The sequence below is a fragment of the Oncorhynchus kisutch genome, linkage group LG22, assembly GCF_002021735.2.
Source record: "Oncorhynchus kisutch isolate 150728-3 linkage group LG22, Okis_V2, whole genome shotgun sequence".
In the NCBI taxonomy this organism is placed as follows: domain Eukaryota; kingdom Metazoa; phylum Chordata; class Actinopteri; order Salmoniformes; family Salmonidae; genus Oncorhynchus; species Oncorhynchus kisutch.
The window spans coordinates 40,556,224-40,576,869 of record NC_034195.2 but is presented as its reverse complement, the minus strand read 5'-3'; the positions used below and the strand labels follow the sequence as shown (position 1 = coordinate 40,576,869).

Sequence of the window (20,646 nt, the reverse complement as noted above, 5' to 3'; positions counted from 1 at the left end):
TAACATCAGAGGGTTAACAAGCCTATGCTCCAGGAAAGGAATGCATCTTGTGGAAAAACCAATCATAAAGAGACCATTGCTACTGTGGTAGCTAATTGCATAAGATACTCTAATTTTGGAGAGTGTGCATCATCTTTGCTTGCATGGTAGTAATCCTACTTCACTACTGTATCTATCTGTGAGACCCACCTCTGTGCTGGGCCTGAAACACCCACCAGCAACAATCAGGCTATTTATTCTCCTCATTCACAGAGATACTTTGAAGTTCATCAGTTTCGGTTATTAAAAATATGCGATTCATAATGCAGATTCAGACCTCAATGACTTGTTATGAGTCATAATGAATCTATTTCACTAAAACTGAATCTAATTTGAGGGAGACTCCCTTGGCAATGCTGCATCCAACGCCCACACACTGACTTATACAGGTGTAGAGAAGTTCTGTGTGTAAATGTAATGTTAAGTGAAGTCTCCCATATTCCTTTCCTCCACAGTCTTCTAGAGGAGAGGCTTTCCCACACTCACACAGGCTCCAGACCCAACAGGGAACCAATCGACCCTATTCACAGGTGAGCCTTTACTCACTGGTGACCCCTGACCTGTAGAGCATTTGAGCCCCTACAGACCCACTCTCTTTCAATCCTGTATCTTTCTGTCTGTGCAGTGCCCTCCCCCTTCACTCCACCAAACGTCACTACCCTAGCTAACTAATGCTATTGGAGTAAATGTTTAATGTTGTTGGTGAATGACAACTCAAGGGGATAACTTTGGCCTTCCATTGACAGTGATGAACTTAAAGCAGTCCTCACTGTCAATAAAACACGATGTGTTTAAGAACACAGTGTAGTAGCCTACACTCTTAGAAAAAGGGTTCCAAAAGGGTTCTTCGGTTGTCCCAATAGAATAACCCTTTTTGGCTCCAGGTAGAGCTATGTTGGGTTCCATGTAGAACTCTCTGGAAGGGATTTTACATGGAACTTAAAAGGGTTATACCTGGAACCAAAACGGGTTATTCAAAGAGGACACCCGAAGAACTCTTTTAGGTTCTAGATAGCACCTTTTTTCCGAAGTGTATATCTAATCAGCCTGCTGGTCATCTGTTGTTCTTTACAAATGCTGTTTTGAATGAAAGGAAATTGCACCTACACACTGAAGAATGCTGTAAACTCGAAACGTCTGTGTACACTATCCTTGATGCAGTAAAAAATTATAAAGTAAGCTTTATGTGACATCTTTAGGAGTGCAAACCCATTCCACCTCTTTCTTTGGCTGAATTTGCGAGTTTTACGCACCAGCTACTTTAATAATGTGAATTGATGTAAAATATATCACTAGCCACTTTAAACAATGCTACTTAATATAATGTTTACATACCCTACATTATTCATCTCATATGTCTACGTATATACTGTACTCTATATCATCTACTGCATCTTTATGTAATACATGTATCACTAGCCACTTTAACTATGCCACTTTGTTTACATACTCATCTCGTATGTATATACTGTACTCGATACTATCTACTGAATCTTGCCTATGCCGCTCTGTACCATCACTCATTCATATATCTTTATGTACATATTCTTTATCCCTTTACACTTGTGTGTATAAGGTAGTAGTTTTGGAATTGTTAGTTAGATTATTAGTTGGTTATTACTGCATTGTCGGAACTAGAAGCACAAGCATTTCGCTACACTCGCATTAACATCTGCTAACCATGTGTATGTGACAAATAAAATTTGATTTGATTTGAGCTAAGCTTCTGGGAGAACATGATGGTTCTCTTTTGATTACCTAATCAGCCTGCCCTGACTCCAGTTGTGTGCTGGTATAATACTGTATTTACCATTTGCTTGTTGTAGTAGGTGCTTGGAACTATATTTAGCCTGTGTCTCTATGCGTCATAACTAAGTTGGACGCTACTGCAGGAGCCTGTGCACGTGCGATTAAATATCACTGCTATGTATAGACTGGGCTGGTGTTTTGTGCTTATTATGTTTCCGCTATCTGAGCAGCTAACCGATCGCTGCAGCTGTACATAGTCTATCGGTAAATAGCCCACCCATTTTTACCTACCTGATCCCCATACTGTTTTTATTTATTTACTTTTCTGCTCTTTTGCACACCAATATCTCTACCTGTACATGACCATCTGATCATTTATCACTCCAGTGTTAATCTGCAAAATTGTAATTATTCGCCTACCTCCTCATGCCTTTTGCACACAATGTATATAGACTCCCCTTTTTTTTCTACTGTGTTATTGACTTGTTAATTGTTTACTCCATGTGTAACTTTGTGTTGTCTGTTCACACTGCTATGCTTTATCTTGGCCAGGTCGCAGTTGCAAATGAGAACTTGTTCTCAACTAGCCTACCTGGTTAAATAAAGGTGAAATAAATAATTAAATAAATACATAAAATTCTGTGCTTGCTGTTACCAAAGTAAAGGCATAAAGAACTACTGGTTCCACTTTACAATAACTGTCCATAATAATACCTATGTATTTACATGTTAGTTATATCGGCAGATACATTGCCATTACCATGTAGGAAGTCATTCAATATTTTACTGGCATGTACAATTTTACAATAAACTCATGATCCCTGTTGTAGCCTAGGTAAGAGGTCTCCTTTCCCCATCATTCGTTTAGCTATGCCTGCAGGGCAGCCAGTGACATATGTAAACGTGCTCCTACAGCAAGCAGCATGGCAGCTAGAGAAAGGCCTGCTCCAGTTTAGGTCCCGCACAGCAGCAGCTACGATGACAGACTGTCATGGCCCAGTCTCCAGGCTTTTGTTCCCGCCTCACACTCACCCTGCTGAGTAATTCCACCCTCAACCCTGGGGGTCCTGGTTACCCGAGCCACCACAATTAGAACGGATGTAGGACTCTCTACCTCCCTTTATTTCTCCCTCCAACTCCCCCTCTCCCTCCTTTTCCCCAACCTTGTCCATAGAGTATGTGATCACATAGTCTCTTCCAACAGTCGCTGTAACTCGGACACAACTGGGGTTAGAGCACCATGGGTCTGGCAAGTGAGACTAGTTATGATGATACAAAATGTTATTATACTTTTAATGTTTTCATCTGCATATTTTAAAACCCCTTTATTTATTTGAACCCTTCTCTCTCTCTTGAAGAAATTGAACTCGGGCATAGTGACCTTGCCCCAGCTGGAGCCCGCGGTTATACAGGTTGTTGTCAGCAATGCCAAACTCCACCACCAGCAGTCCGATAGCATCCTGCCCCACATCGCCAACAAGGGGGTGCAGAACAACTACCAGACACACCAGGTGAGGCTACATTTCACACTGTGTCACACTATACTGTTGGCCTCCAAAAGTAGTTAACTTGACTCCAGTTGTCAATTGTAAATGCACATGTAAATTGTACATGATAGTAAGACCTTGGTAGTTTATACATCTTCAGGTGAAACCGCTCAGCTGACATGCAATATCCCAGTAATGTAAAAGGAAGTGAGAGCAAGTTTCATCAGGGTTACGCTTAGTGACTGAGCCAAAGGGTTGAAACGACAGATCAACTGACCTCTTGATCCCTTTTGTGATTTGCAGGATGAGAGACCAAAGCCCTCCTCCCAGTTCTCCACATGGTTTGGCTCCTCAGTGGAGAACCTGTCTGACTCTATCACCACCAAGGGTCTCGGCAACAAGCTGGAGGAGGCAAAGCTTTATAAAGGACAGAGGCTGCCCATGTCTCCCACAGAGGCACTGAGGCACTTCCAAGGGCGTCTGACAGAGTTTGAGCAGCAGGAGATCATGGACTACTCAGAGATCTGGTTCCTGGGTCTGGCGACTAAGAAGATCAAGGCCTCTCACGGAATTCCTCAGAATGCCGGCTACGACGATGAGCACGGCAGCTACAACAAGGTACAGTTACATCAATGATTTTAATTGAAATTATTATTGTGGTTCCTTGGGGTAAGGTGTAAGAAGGTTTGTTTGTTTGTTTGCTGTGATATGACCAGTCAGACCATCCAACTGACCTTTCTCTCAACTTCACAATAATCTGCAGTGAAATTATGTTAAGGCACGAGAACAGAAGTCCCATGCACGCTAGCCAAACTGCCATGTGAGTCTAACTGACTATCCACAGGCAGTTAGTGTCTTATTCCATCCTGTATGGCTGTGCTGTTACAGGGAGACTGACTGTGAACATTGTTTAGACTCATGGCCCTATGCCCCATTCATGGTAACCTCTAGGTCACACAAAACTAGTTAAGTCATGACAGATGCTCAGCTAAATAACCAAATGAAATAACACAGGAGCAGTATTATTATGAACTAACTTTAAACTAACTTTACCTAAATTGAACTTACTTTTCTTAACTTGAACTAACTTTTAACTAACTAACTAACTAACTAACTTTACCTAACTGTTAACTAACTCACGTTAACTTTTTAACTAACTAACTTGACCTAATTTTAACTAACTTTTGAACTAACTAACTTTTCCTACTAGCACTGACTTTGCTGATAATTACTTTATTGAGGAAAAATGTACTTGCTACGACTGTGATATACTGTCTCACCTTGCTACCTAGCTATCACCTTGCTATTCGCTGCAGCTAGTGACTGGAACGAGCTGCAACAAACACTCAAACTGGACAGTTTTATCGCAATCACTTAATTTAAAGACTTAATCATGGACACTCTTACTGACAGTTGTGGCTGCTCTGCGTGATATATTGTTGTCTCTACCTTCTTGCCCTTTGTGCTGTTGTCTGTGCTCAATAATGTTTGTACCCTGTTTTGTGCTGCTGCCATGTTGTGTTGCTACCATGCTGTGTAGTCATGTGTTGCTGCCATGCTATGTTGTTAACTTAGGTCTCTCTTTATGTAGTGTTATGTTGTCTCTCTTGTCGTGATGTGTGTTTTGTTCTATATTTTGATTTAATTTACTTTTATTTTAAATCCCAGCCCCCGTCCCCGCAGGAGGCATTTAGCCTTTTGGTGGGCCGTCATTGTAAATGAGAAATTGTTCTTAACTGACTTGCCTAGTTAAATAAAGTTTAAATAAAATAAATAAATACAAATATCTTAAGATGAATGCACTAAATGTAAGTCGCTCTGGATAAGAGCATCTGCTAAATTACTAAAATGTCAATGTAAATGAACTAGTGTTTGACACTAGTCATTATAGTAGTCATTATAGAAAACCATAATGAAGGATGTTATTGTATCATGAACTACCATTTAAGTACATGCAGTGAGGCTCTTGTATTCAAAAGTATTGTCCAACATACCATACACACAGTACAAAAACATTTCCAATTGAATGTTCTCTGTTCTGTATCCAGATTCTGCATGACCACATTGGCTTCCGCTTCGAGGTGCTGGAGGTGATTGGGAAAGGATCATTTGGACAGGTTCTGAAATGTCTGGACCACAAGACCCAAGAGCTGGTCGCCATCAAGGTCATTCGCAACAAGAAAAGGTACAAACAAAACATTTTGCTACATGCTCTTGAATACGCATCCAGCGCTCAAAGACTCTGAATCTGACCTTCTTGTGTGAGGTCAGTACCGACAGGTCATCAGGTCAGTGTTCCAAAGGAGTTACCTCGGTATTGCTTTACCAGTACTCTCTCAGGTGATCCAATGCACTCTGTGTGTCAATGGAAGTCCGCCTCCTCCTCTTTGACTTTGATTGATACAAATGTCATCAGGGCTTAATGCTTTTCAATAATGCAGAAAACAAAATGGGTGCTTACCGCCGTAGGGCTGCCTTGGTCTCGCCACTGGGGCCTTGTCTTGAACTAAACCCTCTCAAAGATCCTGTTTCTCCTGGGAGAGGAGATTCTCCCTTCTTTGCAGCTGTCATCATTTTTCACACCAAAGTAAATTAAAACTGTAATTGAAAAATATTTGCTAGGAGATTTTCCATTTCTGATTTTTAATGGTTAAATTCAGAATGGAGTCATGACTAACTCTAACTAACTCTTACATTGGACTGTAGGTTTCACCACCAGGCCCTAGTGGAACTGAAGATCCTGGATGCTGTGAGGAGGAAAGACAGGGAAAAGTGCCACAATGTCATCCATATGAAAGAATACTTCTACTTCCGCAACCATCTCTGCATCACCTTCGAGCTGCTAGGGTGAGTGTAGTGTGTGGTATGTATAACACTATGATAAGACACCTGAAATGATAAAACAATCACACGCACAAACACACACACACACACACACACACAATCAAAATAATCCCAGTAGAAGATAAATGGAACCCTGAGTAATTAATGTGTTAATCAAAGGTATTCAAGGTTAGGCACCTCTCCCAATGTACAACAAGGTACAACTCCCCTATTACATACACAGCTCGTTTGTCACTAGTCACTTAAAATGCTACACTACTTGAGCAAAGTGAGCATCCCGCCTAGAACAATCTGCCTCAACTAGCGTTAGGTTCCCTCTGAGACAAAATAGTCTTCTATTCCAGGCTGGCTGACCTTTAGTAGACGTCTTGGACTGCCACCCTGTCTAACATTACCGTCACCCAGTCCCTTAGTTAACGCCTTGATTAGGGCTCTATCACTTTTCTCTGGCTGCTCGGGATGTGAAGGCTCCGGTTACACTGGACAGAGAAGTGTGTACATCCCAGAAGTATCTAGAAATACAAAGAATAACTCTGAGAGACTCTCTTCTTAATGTTAAGACATTCAAGACTGTTAAGTAATCTGATTCAGCATGCAACATAATGGTGTCCACTTCCTTTTTTTAATATCTTATTACTAAATTGCATGGTCTTGCTAGATTTGACTGAGCTATACCATGATATCAAAATGCAGTATAGTGCTGGCCTCTAGAGGACTAATAAACTATTACATTTGAGGCCAACCCCTCTATGCAGTGGTGGGAAAAAGAAAACGCAAAGAAAGACTGGGAATAGTGACAGACATGTTATCATTTGACCAGTTCTCTAAATTCTTGTCTTTCTGTGTTCTTACAGAGTCAACCTGTATGAGCTGATCAAGAAGAACAACTTCCAGGGCTTCAGTCTGGCCCTGATCCGTCATTTCACCCGCTCCCTGCTCAAGTGCCTGCAGATGCTGTATAAGGAGAAGATCATTCACTGTGACCTCAAACCGGTAAGGTTCCACAAATCCCCATACATTGTAATGGCTCTGCATGGAACAGTAACAACACAAAGAATACCCAGCTGAGAAGTCAGACATGCTCATGCATAGTACCAGTGCACTGCAGAGGAAATAAGTTGGTTGCACTTTGTTTGGTAACTTGGAAAATGTCAAATTGACATTGTTTCTCTTTTTTCACAAAAGGAGAACATACTTTTGTCTCAGAAAGGACAAGGAAATATAAAGGTGGTTGACTTTGGGTCCAGCTGTTATGAGCAGCAGAGAGGTGTGTCTCACCTGATTAAATACCCGATTTAAAAGTCTTATGTTAAAATCTCCAAAGCCACAGCAGTCATATACAATAACAGAATTTGAACATGAACTCCGCTCCCTCCCTTTCTCCTTGCCTGCCCTTGTAGTCTACACCTACATCCAGAGTCGTTTCTATCGCTCCCCAGAGGTTATCCTGGGCCACCCCTACAGCATGGCCATCGACATGTGGAGTCTGGGCTGCATCATGGCTGAGCTCTACACCGGCTTCCCCCTATTTCCTGGGGAGAGCGAGGTGGAGCAGATTGCGTGCATCATGGAGGTACACAACCAATCACCTGCAGACATACAGTCTCAGACCCCAGCGCTAGCCAATTGGAGTATCTGATGTTAAATGTTTTTAGGAATCCATTTATCCATCACCATTCAAGAACATTCTGTTATTTTATTTCATAGGTACTTGGAATGCCTCCCAATGATTTTGTGCAGACAGCATCAAGGAGAAGGTTGTTTTTCGGTAAGAACTTTCTATGATTTGTACAGTAAGAATGTGTTTCTTTACTTCGGAAATATATATATAAGGTTGTTGTATACATAATGTTGTCTGTTGTCTGTACTGTTGTCTGTGCCCAATAATGTTTGTATCATGTTTTGTGTTGCTACCATGTTGTGCTGCTGCCATATTGTGTTGCTACCAAGTTGTTGTCATGTGTTGTTGCTATGTTATGTTGTTGTCTTAGGTCTCTCTTTGTGTAGTGTTGTGGTGTCTTTCTTGTCATGATGTGTGTTTGTCGTGATTTTATTTATATTTTTTCTCCCAGTCTCAGGCCCCGCAGGAGGCCTTTTGGTAGGCCGTCATTGTAAATAAGATTTAGGTCTTAACTGAGTTACATAGTTAAATAAATAAAAAGATGTATACAATTAGGAGCAACAAAACATCTTAAGAAAGTATTAGGTCCAGAATTAATCAGATGAATCTCTGGGTTGTGTTTGAACCATGAGGTTTGGTAAGTCTCTAACTAGTGTGTTTGATGACTTGTTGCAGACTCCAAAGGAAACCCCAGAAACATCACAAACAGCAAAGGGCGGAAGAGGCGACCCAACTCCAAAGACCTGGACAGTGTATTGAAGACCGACGATCCTCTGTTCCTGGACTTCCTTCAACACTGCCTCACGTACGTCAACACTGACACACTAGAAATCTAGAATTCAGCACAGGATTATTACTCTGTGGTTTCAGGGTCATGAAAACTTTTGTCATGAGATTTCTGGTAGTGACCCCACTCCCTGCGGGTGTCTCGGGAGGAGTTGGGATATGCAAGAAACACATTTCCATTACACACTTGTGTGTAGCAGGGCATATATAGTCCCCCCCAGAAATGTATTATTATTAGCTTGCTTTATCTTCTCCACGCACACTCAGGGTATATTCCTGTGCTATCTAGGTGGGATCCAACCAAGCGTATGACACCAGACGAAGCGATGCAACATGAGTGGATCCAGGAGGCTCATCTCAACAAGCCCCGGCCCAAAACACGACCCATGATTTGGAAGCCCAGGGAAAGCACAGAAAATAACTACGAGGCTACTTACCGCAAAGTAATTACTAACAGGACAGGTAAGACCAGGCCTCTCACTCTCTTTTATCTCTCAAGATAAATCTTCACAGTGTGTCAAGACAATTTATGGATTAAACCACATCATTCTGTACTTTGCAGCTGAGAAGATTGGGTCCGATAGCAACGACAAGCTGAAAAGAGACCTCTCCGCCAAGGCAGGGGGCAAGATGGTGACCACCGAGCGACTGCATCCCATTGGAGCGTCTGCAGAGGTGGAGTTGTGTGAGAGCATGGCCAAGGTCAACAGGGACACCAATCAGGAGGCGAGTGGGGAGAGGTCCGTGCATATCATCATCAAGACTCAACTAGACGTGGGCACTGACAGAGATTAGGAGTTGTCCCAGTGTCTGCCCCCTATCATGTAGCAGCACAAGGGAGGGGGCAGGAGGGCACCACTAGGCATTATGAACTTAAACATCATTAACCAGACACAGAAGATAATGCATACTGTTGTCATGTACAGGGGACTTCCTGTTTTGTGATATTCCTGTGGCTATGAGATTAATTCTATACAATCTATAGAGTTACTTTAGCTGTTCTGAGTATCCCACTGAGTGCACTGTCTACGTGTCAAGGAGAAGAGCAAAGATTCATAGTTTGGCAAGCTACCAATCCTGATTCAAACATTCGTTATTGTTGATGGTTCGTTTACTGTTTAAAGGAGGCACAGAGACAGTGACAGGATCAGTTAAAGTTACAATTCAGGAATACCGTGGTACGACAGCATTATGCTTTTGTTATGTGCATCTTTTGTGGCCCAGATCACAATACTCAACCCCAGCTAGTGTTACCTGTTGTACATTGACTTCTTTGAAAAGGAAAAGATGCAATGCTCGCTCACCATTAAAAATGTATTGTTTTATTGAAACAAGTTAAAAAGATGAACGTTTCGGCCTTCAATGGCCTTCATCTTCTTTCCGTTCATTGACTTCTTAAAGTATATTATTTATATTTTAGGTTTACTCTTTTACTGCTGTACTTTGTGTAGATATTCCAAACCAAAGCAGCTACGTTGTGCAATATTTTGCATGGCTTCAAAAAAAAATGGTTATTAGTTTCTGAAGGAGCGTGTGCAATATTAGCTGAGCCAAAGAAAGTATTTTTGTCACTGCTGATCTTTCAGCTCAGCTGTGCCCTGTAAGAAACATGTTCTATTCAAACCTTTATGTCCTGCATCTTTGACTAGATTGAATAATGCTATTGGAATGATATTACATAGTTATAATGGTCATTATGGTGATGATTATCCAGACATAGAAAATATGTTTGTAATGGCTTGTTTTCCCTGTACATATCGTACCTGCTGTGATTGTTGATGTATGTAATACAGAACATTATGTGCGGTGTATGTTACAGGTTAATGTAAAGTGTAGACAAGGTTTTACTTGTTCAGGTTTTACTTGTATTATCTATGTATGAAAGAATCATTTTATACTCGATTATGTTTGTGTTAGTAAACATTTATTTTACGATTAGACACTGAGAGACAATCATTTTATTAATAGTTTGTGCCTTGCAGTGTTATAATCCTTGCAGTGTTATAATCCTTGCACTTTAGCTCTGTATTTACCTGGGATAAAAGACAGATTCTCCACATTAAAAAGTTACCCACATAGTAATCAAGTGAGAGTTGTGTAATCAATTATATACTGTAGCTTGCCAGGAAACATTCAGTGAGGGAATTGCATAGTTTTGTGTTATCCCATGGCAGTTTCTAGAAGTCAACATAATGACATAACATAACATAATAAGAAAATAGAGCATATAGACCAGAACATCCTGGTATTGGTGACATAAGCTCTTTGTAGCTGTAATGGTGAGGTGCAGTGTTTTGTGAAATGTATGCTGTCATTTTCCTTGCTTCTGATAAATGACCTGGCTACACAAGTTTACAGGGAGAGTCACCATAATCTGTATGTATCTTAATGGGGAGACAACTAAATGAATTGACTGTAACCAGGTTTCTATCCAAACTTATGTGGGTAAAGTACATGTCGGATAAATGATAGGCCTGATGGAAACAACATCTGTTGGTATACATTACAAAAGTCGACAAAACAAAATACGCTGGGCAAGGTGAGTCTTTTTGTGTCGGTAAAATGTAATATGCGAGAAATGTCAGTGGAAACGCTTTTATGCGCAAATATTAACGTAATAACACTTGGACGTAATGACATTTTGTGTGGTCCGAAAGCATGCAGTTTACTAGGCTACAGATTTAATAAATGATGGTGAACTTCACAGGGTGGTGAAAGTGCAAGGTGATGACAGAGTCGGTTTAGTCGGTAACAGAGTCGGTAACATGAAAGAGGATGGCATTATTGGCATGTCTGTACAGGTTTGGGTGAGTCAACCTGATTTTTTTCTACAAGCAAGCACTCACGCACACAACACACACAGATAAATTAGTACCATGGACAGCCACATCATATTTAGCTTAAATTGATTGGACTAAATCGTTTTTGGTATATTTTAGTTGTCACTATATTAGACTAAGCATAGGTGATTAGATGGTGTTGAAATGTTGAAGTTGTAATGGTGCTGGAATAGTGGAGGCAGCGCCTGTTTTCTTTGCGACTTCGATAACTCTGCGTTGTTTTAAATCAATAGTTGTTAAGTAGACCGAACATTTCGGGAAACATTACCTTACTTGAATATGCTGTAGGTAATTGTTTGTTACATGCAATATGTTTTGTGGACTTCACCGGACAGAAGTTGCTCTCCAGTTTTGTGATGAAACAAAGATGTAGTTGAATTTATTCTGCCACTGTGTCTTCTTCTTGTCTCAACCTTATTCCTATGTGCATATATCACGGTGTCAGGGCATATGAACTAACACATTATAGAGCAAACAATCACAACACATAGATTGTAATAGCCTATGTCTTTTTTCTTTCCTGGCTTCCCCTATGATTTTGCACACACAGCTGAAGATGGTGAGCTTGATGCTCCTTTCCAATAAACATCGAGGGTCTTATTCTAGTTACATGAACATCGATGCTTGGCTCCCGTTTGACAAATAAAAACAAACTCACTTTTTAGTCCATAATAATCTCATCATAGGCTTTGACCTACTGTAGAGAAATGCTATTTCTTATGCAGGTGACCAAACTATTGTTGATAAAGGCCTACAACTCAAAGTAGAGTCTGTGGGGTCCCCTACAGGATAGCTCCCGCATTACACTAATTGCCAAAACCAGCGCACACACACATAATCTCCTTTGTATCTTAACATTGTGTGCCCGAAGAGGATTCTACGATGACGGACAGACTACTGAGCCAATGGCGGAAGACTACAGACTACACCCCAGCTGAACCAATCCAAAGATCCGATCTTCCAGAATCAACCTACTTTCTTTTCTATATAATAGTGGTGTACTGATTGTAACGGGCTCTTCTTCGTCTGCGCTTCCGTACGAACCAGCGGGAGAGCCGTAATTACGCTGTTCTAGATATCTTCACTCTGAATAAACTGTAGCTTGTCATACAATTTACCACCTTGTCTGAATCGATCCTTGACCGACTCGTCCGTCTACATATCCAATTTCTAACACCTACCCGCACTGTTTTTGCGAGATGTTGGCTAGACTAGAGAGCACGCGCAAATACCAGAGTGTGCACACTCTCTATATCACGCAACACTTTTTGGTGAGAAAACCATCAGTAGAGTTAGAAGTGCGATGGAAACCCATTTAAGCCAAGTCAACAAACAGGTCACTGACCATCTCGAATCACACCGTACCTTCTCCGCTGTGCAATCTGGTTTCCGAGCCGGTCACGGGTGCACCTCAGCCACGCTCAAGGTACTAAACGATATCATAACCGCTATCGATAAAAGACAGTACTGTGCAGCCGTCTTCATCGACCTTGCCAAGGCTTTCGACTCTGTCAATCACCATATTCTTATCGGCAGACTCAGTAGCCTCGGTTTTTCTGATGACTGCCTCGCCTGGTTCACCAACTACTTTGCAGACAGAGTTCAGTGTGTCAAATCGGAGGGCATGCTGTCCGGTCCTCTGGCAGTCTCTATGGGGGTGCCACAGGGTTCAATTCTCGGGCCGACTCTTTTCTCTGTATATATCAATGATGTTGCTCTTGCTGCGGGCGTTTCCCTGATCCACCTCTACGCAGACGACACCATTCTATATACTTCCTGTGCTATCTAACCTCCAAACGAGCTTCAATGCCATACAACACTCCTTCCGTGGCCTCCAACTGCTCTTAAACGCTAGTAAAACCAAATGCATGCTTTTCAACCGTTCGCTGCCTGCACCCGCACGCCTGACTAGCATCACCACCCTGGATGGTTCCGACCTTGAATATGTGGACATCTATAAGTACCTAGGTGTCTGGCTAGACTGTAAACTCTCCTTCCAGACTCATATCAAACATCTCCAATCGAAAATCAAATCTAGAGTCGGCTTTCTATTCCGCAACAAAGCCTCCTTCACTCACGCCGCCAAACTTACCCTAGTAAAACTGACTATCCTACCAATCCTCGACTTCGGCGCTGTCATCTACAAAATTGCTTTCAACACTCTACTCAGCAAACTGGATGCAGTTTATCACAGTGCCATCCGTTTTGTCACTAAAGCACCTTAAACCACCCACCACTGCGACCTGTATGCTCTAGTCGGCTGGCCCTCGCTACATATTCGTTGCCACCTAATTTGGCTGCCTTTCGTTCCAGTTCTCTGCTGCCTGTGACTGGAACGAATTGCAAAAATCGCTGAAGTTGGAGACTTTTATCTCCCTCACCAACTTCAAACATCTGCTATCTGAGCAGCTAACCGATCGCTGCAGCTGTACATAGTCTATCGGTAAATAGCCCACCCATTTTTACCTACCTCATCCCCATACTGTTTTTATTTATTTACTTTTCTGCTCTTTTGCACACCAATATCTCTACCTGTACATGACCAGCTGATCATTTATCACTCCAGTGTTAATCTGCAAAATTTTAATTATTCGCCTACCTCCTCATGCCTTTTGCACACAATGTATATAGAATCCCTTTTTTTCTACTGTGTTATTGACTTGTTAATTGTTTACTCCATGTGTAACTCTGTGTTGTCTGTTCACACTGCTATGCTTTATCTTGGCCAGGCCGCAGTTGCAAATGAGAACTTGTTCTCAACTAGCCTACCTGGTTAAATAAAGGTGAAATACATTTTAAAAAATTTAAAAAATTTAGTTTTTTATTCGTTACATGGGAATTTTACCGCGAAAGGAATTTGTATGTGGACTACGTCATCACTCACAGCTTTTATCCCCAACCCGTCAAATTGATGGAAACACATCTCTGGTGGGAAAATGAGCATATTATTTTTATACGGATTTTAGAATATTCGATTGAAAATCTGTCGCCAATGGGATGGAAACCTAGCTTAGTCACAAAAGATTAAAGACTTATACTATTGAATGAGAATATAAGTGGAAACAATATATATATACAGTATATATAGTTTACGCCTGATATGTTAGGTTAGTCCCTGGCTGGCTGGTTATATTTCAGAATAGTGATTACAATATAGAAAAATACTGTTACATTGCCAACATGTTGAAATTTTAACCCTCTCAAACAAACGAATCCATTAACTCACGCAAAACCTAGACCCTTCTGACTTGCCGTACCAAGAAGCGCCAGAAGAAACATGGCGGCCGCTGCGCTCGTTAGCCGTCCTGCAAGTGTCCTTCCCAGATTTTCAAGTGAGTAACACAAGACATGCACTTTTAGATGATAGACATGCACCGATAACTGCACTGTTGAGAGATAGTTGAAAGAATGTTTAATCTGAACACAGAATCGTTTTTAAGCGACATTGCTACCCCCTGTGACCCTTTTTGTGATATGACCTAAGTTAACCGGTTAGCTAGTTCTTGCTTACGAATACGACAAGTTGTCTAATTTCTAGCACCATGTCATATATAAGATATCAGTTTCTGCCACAGACATTTTTGCTAAGAAGGCCTATGTTTTTGGTTGGTTGATCATTTGTGATGTTGGCAGTTTGAATACAGTACAACCATCAGAGATTCCCCACCCCCTCTGCTTGTACTTCTCCCCCTGCAGGTTCCTGCTCCCCTGTGGTGCTATCAGCCGTCCCTGTGACAGTCCAGCAGAGAACGGTCCACCATGCTGTCATCCCCAGAGGGAAAGGGGGGCGCTCCTCCTCCAGTGGGGTAGCAGCCACAGTCTTCGGAGCCACCGGCTTCCTGGGAAGATATGTTGTCAACCGCCTGGGTGAGTTTCACCATCATCAGTCCCGAAGCCTTCAGATGATAACCTTTTAATTTACCATGTTGTGTACCTACCATGTTGTTGCCATGTTGTGTTGCTACCATGTTGTTGCCATGTTATGTTGTTGTCAAGTGTTACTACCATGTTGTTGTCATGTGTTGCTGCCTTGCTATTGTAACGGATGTGAAATGGCTAGCTAGTGGTCCCCCTTGCTCTGCAAGGGCCGTGGCTTTTGTGGAGCGATGGGTAATGATGCTTCGTGGGTGTCAGTTGTTGATGTGTGCAGAGGGTCCCTGGTTCGAGTCCGGGTATGGGCGAGGGGACGGACTAAATTTATACTGTTACACTATGTTGTTGTCTTAGGTTTTTCTTTATGTAGTGTTGTGTTGTCTCTCTTGTCGTGATGTGTGTTTTGTCCTATATTTATGTTTTTTTATTTATTTTTTATCTCAGCCTCCCCCCCCCATACCCGCAGGAGGTATTTTGCCTTTTGGTAGATCATCATTGTAAATAAGAATTTGTTCTTAACTGACTTGCCTAGTTAAATAAAGGTTAAATAAAAACATGGCAGCTCTGTGGTCTTCTTCAACTTATTTCTTATGTTTATATGTGCTCGTGAGGGATGCATTCATTTCTTTGGTTTTGTGACAATCCTCTTTGTTTACACTGCAGTGACTGCATACTTGTCTTTCCTACGGGGCAGTTATGTGTTTGTTGACCTGTCTGGTGGTTTTGTAGGTCGTATGGGTTCTCAGATTGTGATTCCTCACCGGTGTGACCAGTATGACCTCATGTATCTCAGGCCCATGGGGGATCTAGGACAGGTCATCTTTATGGTGAGAAAAATACTATTTATCAGATGTGACGTCATTAATCACTTCACTTTCAAATCTCTTCATTTGTTAGCTAAGTGTTGGTTTTTCTCATGCCAGGTTACCCTCAAGCCTCATATGTGCACTCCACCTTGCTATATTTCAGGAGTGGGATGCCAGGAACAAGGATTCTATCAGAAAAGCATTGGCTCACTCCAATGTGGTCATCAACCTGGTGGGACGAGAGTGGGAAACCAAGTATGGCCCAACTGACTGTATACACAAACATATTTTAGAAAAGTACATGGTTGCTAAATAAGAACCCACTGGTGGTGAACATTCACCTAAAGACTTGCTCCATCACTCCATCACTATATGAATCAACCTACTTTTAACTACACCAGAGGCTTGAATTCATTCTTAGTGGAGCAAAGAACCTCAACCCTGCTTCCACCATTAGGAACACTTATATTATGACCTTCTGTGAAACGTTTGTTGTACTTGGCTTTACTCAGTGTTCTGTTCTTCCTCTTTCTATCTGTATAAAGGAACTATCCCTTTGAGGACACCTACGTGAGCATCCCTCAGCAGATTGCCATAGCCACCCGGGAGGCAGGCATCACAAAGCTGATCCATATATCTCACCTCAACGCTGACATCCGCAGCCCCTCCAAATACCTTAGGAATAAGGTACTGGCTAATGCAGAGCTCTGTTGAACTCTCTTTCTTGGACATATTTCTTTCTGGCATGTCATTGTGCAGAAATATCATGTAATGTGTGTGATGTAACCTTGTAGGCAGTAGGTGAGACGGCTGTGAGAGATGAATTCCCTGATGCCATCATCATGAAGCCTGCTGAGATGTTTGGAAGGGAGGACAGATTCTTCAACCATTTTGCCAGTAAATAAGCAGAGCGTAGTTCATTTCTGTGTGGCCCAGAGTAAAAATGGTTAAAAAGTTGAATAAGATTGTGATCTGTCAGAACTCTTCAGTAGACAGTGTCTGAATTTGTGGGAATATGTTGACGTAATTACACAGCTTCTGTTGACTGTATAGGCCTGTAAACTGTTGAGGGGGCTGTTGCATAGTTGAACTCTTGAATTTTCAGTGTATTGGCAAAACAAACCAAAATAATGATTTTGTAAGGTGATGTATCGGCTCCAATTGGTCTTGATGCAATGCTATTATTGTTTAAAAGGGGATGAGTTCAGTCATTGTTTGAATGTTTGTTTTTTCCTTTGTTGCACAGACATGCGCTGGTTTGGGAAAGCTGTGCCTCTCATCTCCATGGGGAAGAAGACGGTGAAGCAGCCTGTTCATGTGAGTGTGTCTGATCTCATGATGTCAGCCATGTCTGTTACTCAAGACTCACTCTGTCTGCTCTTTTCAGGTGGTAGATGTGGCCAAGGCTATCATCAACGCCATCAAGGACCCTGATGCCAATGGCAAGACATATGCACTAGTTGGGTAAGGACTTGAAATGGGCTTGACTTTTGGCAGTTTTTTAGGGATGTCAATTGCGTTTCCAGTCAGTTCAGGAAATGAAGTAAAATTCTATCCATTCATTTGAAACTGCTCATTTTCAACAACTAGGTGAACCTAGTATAAATCATAAAAACGATTGTTCATCGACTAGATTAGTTGCTTTATTGCATGGGTTTGTATCTTGTACTCACCCAGGGTGTGGAATAAAATATATGATTGTGTGATGGCAGTTTCATGTTCACACATGCAGTACATTATTTAGAAACGTCAACCATCAGAATTGAGAGATGTAGCAACCAAAATGTTTGTCAGCCTTTTGGTTAGTTTTGTTTTCCTGCCACACAGACCAAACCGTTATCTCCTTCATGACCTGGTGGAGTACGTGTATGCTGTGGCACACAGGCCCTTTGTGCCCTACCCTCTCCCACGCCCTCTCTATCAGTGAGTATGCACCGGCTTCTGGTTCTGCATGGTATCTTAAATGGTCCTCGGGAGGAAAATTAACTGTTTACGTACTATTATAGGCTGACTGATGAAGTGGTGTGCCAAGCTGTTAGTATGTTTAGAACACAAAAAGCCTCAAGTTTGACCAGTGGATGTGAGGTGGCAAGGAACAAGGAACCTGTTGGTTTGTTTAAATGCAATACTATCAGATACGGTATGATTAACATGTCTTACCTTTATCTCTGGTTTCAGTCTTGTTGCACGTTTCTTTGCAATGAACCCATTCGAGCCTTGGACAACTCCTGACAAAGTAGATCGAGTAAGAAAATGCAACATAAACAGCAAATTATAAGCATCTTTGTAAAAAGCACATTTTATACAAATTAAGGTAAATTTGAATTTTCTTTCATATTGTTGGGGCCACATGTTGAAGAAATGTGAATGAAGGAAATTTGTGTAATGACCTGAATGTGTTTGTTCCAGTTCCATACCACAGATATGAAGTATCCAGGGCTTCCTGGCTTAGAGGACCTAGGCATTATCCCTGCCTCCATAGAGCAGAAAGCTATCGAGGTCCTGCGTCGCCATCGCCGCTTCCGCTTCTTGGAGGCTGAGTTGGCCGATACCAAGCCAGCCAAGACAGTCAACTATTGAGTAGCCCGTCTTGTCTGACCGCCCAACACCACCACCATAGCCACAGGCTGATCCTCCTATACAACTGTGCTGTCTTCTTTTACAAATACTCTGTACATAAATAAATAACAGATGATCGTCTAAAACTATTTTGTCGTTATGATTCCATGGATCCATTAAAACAGCATTCATTGTGTAGCAAAAAATATATACGTCTAAATAATCAGTCACCTTAACACACTCCCATGTAACGTAACATGTGCATCACTATTTATTAAGGAGATGTACTTTGAAACCACCATCTGGGCGATGCTTTAGGACTTTGAGTCAGCAAGGTTCAGCAATCTATTCTTTCCTCCAGTAACTCACTATCTGTTTTTATGGAGCCCCTCCCACAGTCCCACTACACACCAAGTCTCCACCTCCACACCAACTGATAAGATTTCAACTGTTATGTCCGCTTTTCCCTCAGCAATTATCAATGATGTTCTACATCACATATCTGGTCTTAACATGTATGTTTGTGTAATCATGCTTGTGTTTGTAGGCCTATATGATGTAGCCTAATTGTTTATGAATGTATGTTATCCATTCATGCTTTTGTATATGTACTATTCATTTTTGTAAATCAAACAATGAAATCAAACCACAGCCGGCCATGATTACAGACATCTCTGTGTCCTTTGACCCGCAGTGTTTGTCATTATAACCTGATGAAGACAGCGTGGCTGTTAATCTTGGTATTAAATTATTGTGCTTTTCTTTATAATTTTTTATTTTATTATTATAATTTTTTTATTTCACCTTTATTTAACCAGGTAGGCTAGTTGAGAACAAGTTCTCATTTGCAACTGCGACCTGGCCAAGATAAAGCATAGCAGTGTGAGCAGACAACAAAGAGTTACACATGGAGTAAACAATTAACAAGTCAATAACACAGTAGAAAACAAAGGGGGAGTCTATATACAATGTGTGCAAAAGGCATGAGTAGGTAGGCAAATAATTACAATTTTGCAGATTAACACTGGAGTGATGAATGATCAGATGGTCATGTACAGGTAGAGATATTGGTGTGCAAAAGAGCAGAAAAGTAAATAAATAAAAACAGTATGGGGATGAGGTAGGTGAAAAAGGGTGGGCTATTTACCAATAGACTATGTACAGCTGCAGCGATCGGTTAGCTGCTCAGATAGCTGATGTTTGAAGTTGGTAAGGGAGATAAAAGTCTCCAACTTCAGCGATTTTTGCAATTCGTTCCAGTCACAGGCAGCAGAGTACTGGAACGAAAGGCGGCCAAATGAGGTGTTGGCTTTAGGGATGATCAGTGAGATACACCTGCTGGAGCGCATGCTACGGATGGGTGTTGCCATCGTGACCAGTGAGCTGAGATAAGGCGGAGCTTTACCTAGCATGGACTTGTAGATGACCTGGAGCCAGTGGGTCTGGCGACGAATATGTAGCGAGGGCCAGCCGACTAGAGCATACAAGTCGCAGTGGTGGGTGGTATAAGGTGCTTTAGTGACAAAACGGATGGCACTGTGATAGAGTCGAAATAGCAATAGCCTTCAATTCCTACTTTATTGACTCTGTCAGGGTACTGACACAGAACCCCTCCACTTGTTTCTTGGGCTCAGTGCTAGTGAATGACACTCAACCTGTCTTCATCATAAGGGAGGTTTCTGAGTCAAAGGTGAACAAGGTGATTAGCTCACTAAAGAACTCTAAAGCCAAAGATGTGTTTGGGATGGACTCTACCTTTCTTAAAAACTACAAAGAGTCACTCATTGGCCCCATTACTAAGGTCACCAACACATCTATTGGTCTCGGTGTGTTTCCAAGGGTATGGAAGTCGGCCATAATAACGGCCATCTTTAAATCAGGCGACCCTGCTAACGTGAGTAACTACAGGCCCATTAGTATATTACCTGTGGTGTCAAAGGTTGTTGAAAAGTGTGTAGCAGAACAACTGATTGCCCACCTCAACAACAGCCCCTTCACATTACACTCCATGCAGTTTGGCTTCAGAGCGAAACACTCCACAG

The 20,646-nt window shown here is 41.7% G+C and overlaps 2 protein-coding genes across 3 annotated transcripts in view; both read left to right on the top strand.

The window, feature by feature from the left end:
• Window positions 1-10,466, top strand: part of LOC109867796 (dual specificity tyrosine-phosphorylation-regulated kinase 4) — a 55,900-nt gene extending 45,434 nt beyond the window's left edge. For both annotated transcript variants that reach the window (XM_031801127.1, XM_020457091.2), the window contains exons 2-13: window positions 495-569; window positions 3,147-3,299; window positions 3,579-3,893; window positions 5,324-5,460; window positions 5,982-6,122; window positions 6,974-7,112; window positions 7,305-7,386; window positions 7,520-7,692; window positions 7,827-7,887; window positions 8,416-8,545; window positions 8,816-8,988; window positions 9,089-10,466. In XM_031801127.1, coding sequence (XP_031656987.1) covers window positions 495-569; window positions 3,147-3,299; window positions 3,579-3,893; window positions 5,324-5,460; window positions 5,982-6,122; window positions 6,974-7,112; window positions 7,305-7,386; window positions 7,520-7,692; window positions 7,827-7,887; window positions 8,416-8,545; window positions 8,816-8,988; window positions 9,089-9,321 — 1,812 coding nt within the window. In that variant the 3' untranslated portion in view covers window positions 9,322-10,466. The remainder of the gene's footprint in view (window positions 1-494; window positions 570-3,146; window positions 3,300-3,578; window positions 3,894-5,323; window positions 5,461-5,981; window positions 6,123-6,973; window positions 7,113-7,304; window positions 7,387-7,519; window positions 7,693-7,826; window positions 7,888-8,415; window positions 8,546-8,815; window positions 8,989-9,088) is intronic.
• Window positions 10,467-14,581: 4,115 nt separating this feature from the next.
• On the top strand, window positions 14,582-19,199 carry LOC109867587 (NADH dehydrogenase [ubiquinone] 1 alpha subcomplex subunit 9, mitochondrial-like). The gene is made up of 11 exons (XM_020456826.2): window positions 14,582-14,698; window positions 15,063-15,233; window positions 15,969-16,066; window positions 16,209-16,300; window positions 16,591-16,732; window positions 16,840-16,942; window positions 17,292-17,362; window positions 17,433-17,509; window positions 17,873-17,968; window positions 18,224-18,290; window positions 18,455-19,199. Exons 1-11 carry the CDS (start codon window positions 14,644-14,646, stop codon window positions 18,623-18,625), a joined length of 1,143 nt encoding a protein of 380 aa, XP_020312415.1. The 5' UTR covers window positions 14,582-14,643; the 3' UTR covers window positions 18,626-19,199.
• The last annotated feature ends 1,447 nt before the right edge of the window (window positions 19,200-20,646 follow it).

Excerpts from the sequence above, each read along its gene's own strand:
- LOC109867587 (XM_020456826.2), top strand. The coding sequence starts at position 14,644 with ATGGCGGCCGCTGCGCTCGTTAGCCGTCCTGCAAGTGTCCTTCCCAGA. Across the intron at positions 16,943-17,291 it reads ATTCTTCAACCATTTTGCCA|ACATGCGCTGGTTTGGGAAA; the intron begins GTAAATAAGCAG and ends TTTGTTGCACAG. Across the intron at positions 17,510-17,872 it reads AAGACATATGCACTAGTTGG|ACCAAACCGTTATCTCCTTC; the intron begins GTAAGGACTTGA and ends CCTGCCACACAG.